General features: G+C 35.9%; 1 protein-coding gene across 1 annotated transcript in view; it reads left to right on the top strand.

The window, feature by feature from the left end:
• The window catches only part of LOC106469521 (Down syndrome cell adhesion molecule-like protein Dscam2), a 120,162-nt gene that overhangs the window by 69,011 nt on the left and 44,622 nt on the right, over positions 1 to 6,529 (top strand). The window contains exons 11-13 of the mRNA XM_022398060.1: positions 2,144 to 2,317; positions 4,379 to 4,526; positions 5,436 to 5,584. Of these exons, the coding sequence (XP_022253768.1) occupies positions 2,144 to 2,317; positions 4,379 to 4,526; positions 5,436 to 5,584 (471 nt within the window). The remainder of the gene's footprint in view (positions 1 to 2,143; positions 2,318 to 4,378; positions 4,527 to 5,435; positions 5,585 to 6,529) is intronic.

Below are 6,529 nucleotides of genomic sequence, written 5' to 3'. Positions count from 1 at the left end.
TGTTTGGTGGGAAACACTTGAAGAACAGCCGTCTTTTTGATTATCTATCAATAAATAATGAGATTATGAGCCATTTGTACTTATAAACGTATTCCACAGCATCATTTGTCTTATTACATAACATTTTTGTAGTAACACTAATCAGTATTCGGCATACAGTAAATTACGGGTTTATCCTTGCTTCCTTTAAGACGTTCCTGTGAAACGTTTCTTTGTTGAAGCGCGAATCTACACAATAGGGAATCTAACCTCAAATTTTAGCGTTGTAAGTCCGTAAAAGATTCATTATTTTTGGAAGTAATTGTTTTGTTTTGTTTTTGAATTTCGCGCAAAGCTACACGAGGGCTATCTGCGCTAGCCGTCCCTAATTTAGCAGTGTAAGACTAGAGGGAAGGCAGCTAGTCATCACCACCCACCGCCAACTCTTGGGCTACTCTTTTACCAACTTGGAAGTAATAATCGATAATCACGGTGACTTGACTACGAATTTGAAGTAGTACCTATCATTTGGCTAGCACGAGGTCAGTTTTTTAAGTGACTGTTAAATGTGAAGTAAATATTTCATTGCTGTTGATGAAAAAAGTGTCTTAACCACCCGCACCCCTATACAGTAGTGGGTTGTCTGTCAGGCAGTCAGTAGACACTAAAATTACGTTACATAAGGGACGCTAACGTTGTAATTTGAACTGTTGTGACGTCAGTAAAACGTGCGCATGCCATGAATCGCGAGAAGAATTATGTACTCTGTAGACTAAAACACAGTATAACACATATGAACTTCAAAAGCAAGAAATAATAAATATTTGTTACTCTTGAAACAAAAAACCTTTGGGGACACTGCGGAAGTACATCTAGTACATATATATATATATATCGAACACTCTTACGATCAACGTGATTTTTCTGTATAAAACTTTTCAAAGCTACATTGTTTATTATTCACTGTTACCAAATCAGAAATAAACCTCGTTGGAATCATCCGTGATTGTGTAAGTGATAGCTAATGACGATTGATTGTTTTTTGTCAAATTTAGAATGTTAAGCTCTTTAATTCCCTTGTTTGTTGTCCCCCGGCGGGGCAGTGGTAAGTCTACGGAGGATCACAACGCTAAAATCCCAAATTTTCTGTGTGAAGTTTAAATATTCAACCAGTCGTACGTCTTTAGACTAGTTTAACATCTCTTAAATTTTAACAAGTAATCTTAAAACTTTTATAGATAATTCCAATAAAATGAAATTAAGCCTAAAGTTGAGTATTGCAGGGATTAACATCGGTTATTACTTTCCTCCTGATCACATGCTGTTTCTTGTTACAACATCCAGCTGTTCCGACTTAGACGATTTGGTTTTTTTAAAAGAACCAGTGTAAGTCGTATCAGCCTCATATCCAATGGTTAAGTAGAATAGTACAATATAAAATGTATCGTAGTTAATAAAACACATCAAAGAGTTTGAAGATTCCAGTTTCGTAATTTGTCTAAGAAGAGTCTCTGTTACGTAAGGCGCTTGCGTTGTTGAGCGCCCTCAAACATGGAAATGTGTCTTATTTTTTCTAAGTAATTTTCAGGAGCTTGAAATAGACAACGAAGCCAAAGGCAGTATTAGCGTCATTATAACAGACAAGTTATAATGGCACATCATGCTTTTGTGTAGAATATTAATGATAAATTAAGACTTCCTATGCCAAACTTGCCACTACCTCAGTAATCCGTACTCTTTTATACATTTGGTGTTCTTCAAATAGCTAACGATATCTTTCTTAAGAACTACTTAAAATTACAATCACGTGAAAAAAAAATACAAAATGAAATATAGCAACTAGGTCACATTTCATAACCGTAATTCAAACTATTCAAAGTATAAAGCAGCAGTATTTCCTATTAAATATTTTGGAAGCAAAAGTTAATCTAATTTTAAATAAAGTTATCATATAATTATCAAAAGACCATAGCAGACTTTTCTGGTTATAAAGTGGATGATTATACAGCAGCGCTACCTGGATTTCAGTACCTTCTCGTTAAATATATGAACACTGAAAGCAATTTACCTTTTAGTCGTACATAAAAAAGAAGGTTAATATATCAAATACTTTTTTTTTGGCAACCCTAGTTTGATCCAACATTAAAACGGTTAATTTTCACAGGTACGGCCTCTAGTGACTACCTTCCTATTACCACAAGTTATCATCATCAGATTTTTGAAAATGGTTCACTCGTTATCCAAGATGTAACGAAAGAAGACGAAGGCTACTACTTGTGCCAAGCCACGAACGGAATTGGTTCAGAAGTGAGTGGAGTTGTTCTGTTAACAGTGCATGGTAAGTCAACTGTGGAGTTGTTCTGTTAACAGTGCATGGCAAGTCAACTGTGGAGTTGTTCTGTTAACAGTGCATGGTAAGTCAACTGTGGAGTTGTTCTGTTAACAGTGCATGGTAAGTCAACTGTGGAGTTGTTCTGTTAACAGTGCATGGTAAGTCAACTGTGGAGTTGTTCTGTTAACAGTGCATGGTAAGTCAACTGTGGAGTTGTTCTGTTAACAGTGCATGGTAAGTCAACTGTGGAGTTGTTCTGTTAACAGTGCATGGTAAGTCAACTGTGGAGTTGTTCTGTTAACAGTGCATGGTAAGTCAACTGTGGAGTTGTTCTGTTAACAGTGCATGGTAAGTCAACTGTGGAGTTGTTCTGTTAACAGTGCATGGTAAGTCAACTGTCGATTTGTTCTGTTAACAATGCATGGTAAGTCAACTGTGGAGTTGTTCAGTTAACAGTGCATGGTAAGTCAACTGTGGATTTGATCTGTTAACAGTGCATGGTAAGTCAACTGTGGATTTGTTCTGTTAACAGTGCATGGTTAACAGTTCTATTAACAGTGCAAGCAATAATCGTGTAATCAAACTTTATCTGAATGTTCATCCAGAATATTTTTCTTTTAGCGTTTTAATTATCCTTTATTTAATATGACGAATGGATAACTGACATTATCGTTTTGAAGATCCTTTATCTGACTTGTTGAGACGGTTCTGTACGTTTAAGATTATCAGACTTGATGAGTTGGACCATTATATTCAAGATTATCAGACTTGTTGAATTAGTCCAGTACAATTAAGATTATCAGACTTGATAAGTTGGACCATTATTTTTAAGATTATCAGACTTGTTAAATTAGTTCAGCAGATTTAATATTATGAGAGTTGTTGAATTAGCTCAGCACATTATCAGACTTGTTAAATCAGTCCAGCATATTTAATATTATCAGACTTGTTGAATTAGTCCAGTTCAATCAAGATTGTCAGACTTGTTGAATTAGTCCAGTACAATTAAGCTTATCAGACTTGTTGAATTAGTCCAGTACAATCAAGATAATCAGACCTGTTGAATTAGTCCAGTACAATTAAGCTTATCAGACTTGCTGAGTTGGCTCCGTAACATTTTAGACTATCAGACGTTTTTGAGTTGAACCAGTACAATTATGATTACCAGACTTGTTGAGCCGGACAAGTACATATCAATTTCAGAAGAATGTTTTAACTTAAGAGACTTTATGTGAGTTATCAGAATGTATTATTGTGTACAGTTACTCGTGTTGTCCCCTGTATAGCTAGGATATTGACCTTTGCAGTCACAAATCTAATGAGCGTTTAATCTAAAACTCAGTAAAGAGTCACAAAATAACGCTGTTCCATTTCAGTTACGTTCATCGTATGGAATGCAAATGAATTTTGAAAAAGGTTATATGATGGGGAATCGTAATACTTCACCGTTTAATAATATACATGTATGTAAACTTACAGCTGATCCACAAGGTCGTTTAGCCGAAGTGTCGCACATGTTGTCGTTAAAGTTAAAAACACAAAACATAGAAATAACCCATCGATACTAACATATTATGAGAACCGACAAGAAACTCTGACAAAATTCAGCCACTTCCGGTGCTAGACTTTTATAGTTTCTTTAAGTTACCCCTTTATCCTAGGCGAATTTATTTTCGTTTTTAACGTGTTTGTTTGTTTCAGGTTTTTCGTGCAAAGCTGCACATATTGATACAATAAAGAGAAACCAGCTATTCAAAAGCACCCTCTGCCAACTGAACCCTGGAATTCAGAATCCGGGTACCCTCCCATATATTAAAACCACGCTGGCCCATTTTCATATGTATACTAGAAGTAAGGCTGTCCCAAATCGACTTCTGTTAAAGCGATGTTATGTTTTAAAAACATGCCTTATTCAAAAACACTCGTGTTTCTAAGTAAAAACAAATCGTGTTGGCGATGTTTCGATTAAATTTTGAATACTTGAATCTCCATTATAAGCAGGTCAAATGTCAAATTGTATTTGAGGTTTTTCAGGGAATAATTAATAAAAAACATGCTCTATTTCAGTTGCTCCCCAATTTCGCAACAGATTCCAGACTCGAATAGTCCAGAAGAACGAATCTGTTATCCTGGACTGTAGCGTAACAGGAGACTATCCAATCAAAATGACTTGGTCACGTGATAAACAACCAATTGCGTTTGACTTTGAACCCAGGTGAGTAGAATAAGTGTTGTTGTGGTTTGAAGTTAAGCACAAAGCTACACAATGAGCTATCTGTGCTCCGCCCACCACGGGTATTGCAACCCGGTTTCTAGCGTTGTAAGTCCTCAGAACAATGGGCTATCTGGGCTCTGCCCACTGCGGGTATTGAAACCCGGCTTTTAGCGTTGTAAGTCCTCAGAACAATAGGCTATCTGGGCTCTGCCCACTACGGGTATCGAAACCCGGTTTTAAGCGTTGTAAGTCCTCAGACGTATCGCTGTGCCGCTGGGGGACAAGAAGTATTGAAAAATTACTTTTATGATTTTATACAACAAAACATTTTACGAGATCGCTTTTGTTGTGGATTAGTTGGTAATTTACAAAATTTTATGAAAATTGTGACTCGTTTTCTTAGCTGACCTTCAATCATAAAATATTCTTTGATTTGTTGCGTTCAAATATGTTTCTCGTCTTTAATAGTTTGCTTTAGATTTGTTAAGGGAAAACATTCGGACAAGTAGCTTTTTTGCAAATGTCGGTAAGGAAAAGATTCCCTTGTCGAAACGTTGTACATTTGTTGTTATGTTAAACTCATATTAAAGTTTTTCTTCATTACCCATTCAAGCCGTCTCCAGCCATTAAAAGATTTTTTAATTGCAATTTTTATTAGAGTTCACCTTTCGCATGAGGTTAAAGTTCAATGAAACATTTAGAAAAAAAAACGATCAAAGAATTGTGAAGCTTCAAAATCTTAAAAAAAAATATAGACATTTAAAAAACACTATTTATGAACAGTTCATAAGTGTAACAATTTTGTTTTGATGTACAAGTAAAAGTAACAGAATAATTCCCCTAATGAAAACTTTAAGATTATTCTCACAGCCGTAGGACTAATTGGCTATTCAATTTTTCCTTCTTCAGGATACGAATAAAAGAAGAGACTTCTGATGGAATGTTAATGTCGCAAGTGACTGTTATTTCTACTAGCAGAAGCGACTCAGCGCTGTATACTTGCAAAGCTATTAACGCCTTCGGGTCGGATGAGTCTAATATACAGTTAATCATACAAGGTAAGTGTTGTCAGAGTGTTAATAAATGATATTCCCTTATATTGTGTTAAACATTGTCCATACAGCTGAAAGACGTTCTTTGATATTGTAAATTTCCGCTTAGGGAAAGTCAAGGCAAAAACAAAATTGCGTTTCGGAACTTTATATGTAAGTTGTGCCATCTGTTGAACGATTTATACAAACTGAATTCAATTTTGTGTGATTGTTTAACGATAACATGCACTTTTTTGATGGTTTTCGTATGAATTTGTCAATAAATCCAACATTAACTTACAACAGCATTAGTGTAAAACTCAAAAGTGAAAGTATTGTTCACAAATTTTGGTTACAAAAAGTAATTCTTTCTGTGAATCAATTCTCTTATCGACTCTTATGGCACATAGAGAAACTCGTTCAGTGAAGCAGTTCTCTTATCGACTCCTGTGGCACATAGAGAAACTTATTCAGTGAAACAATTCTCTTATCGACTCCTGTGGCACATAGAGAAACTCATTCATGAAGCAGTTCTCTTATCGACTCCTGTGGCACATAGAGAAACTCGTTCAGTGAATCAATTCTCTTATCGACTCTTGTGGCACATAGAGAAACTCATTCAGTGAATCAATTCTCTTATCGACTCTTGTGGCACATAGAGAAACTCATTCAGTGAAACAATTCTCTTATCGACTCCTGTGGCACATAGAGAAACTCATTCAGTGAATCAGTTCTCTTATCGACTCCTGTGGCACATAGAGAAACTCGTTCAGTGAATCAATTCTCTTATCGACTCCTGTGGCACATAGAGAAATTCATTCAGTGAAGCAGTTCTCTTATCGACTCCTGTGGCACATAGAGAAACTCGTTCAGTGAAACAGTCTCTTATCGACTCCTGTGGCACATAGAGAAACTCATTCAGTGAAACAGTCTCTTATCGACTCCTGTGGCACATAGAGAAACTCATTCATG

Source organism: Limulus polyphemus, unplaced genomic scaffold (genome assembly GCF_000517525.1).
Source record: "Limulus polyphemus unplaced genomic scaffold, Limulus_polyphemus-2.1.2 Scaffold3525, whole genome shotgun sequence".
NCBI classification, from domain to species: Eukaryota; Metazoa; Arthropoda; class Merostomata; order Xiphosura; family Limulidae; genus Limulus; species Limulus polyphemus.
The sequence above is the reverse complement of the archived record's forward strand: the minus strand, read 5'-3'. Positions and strand labels throughout refer to the sequence as shown.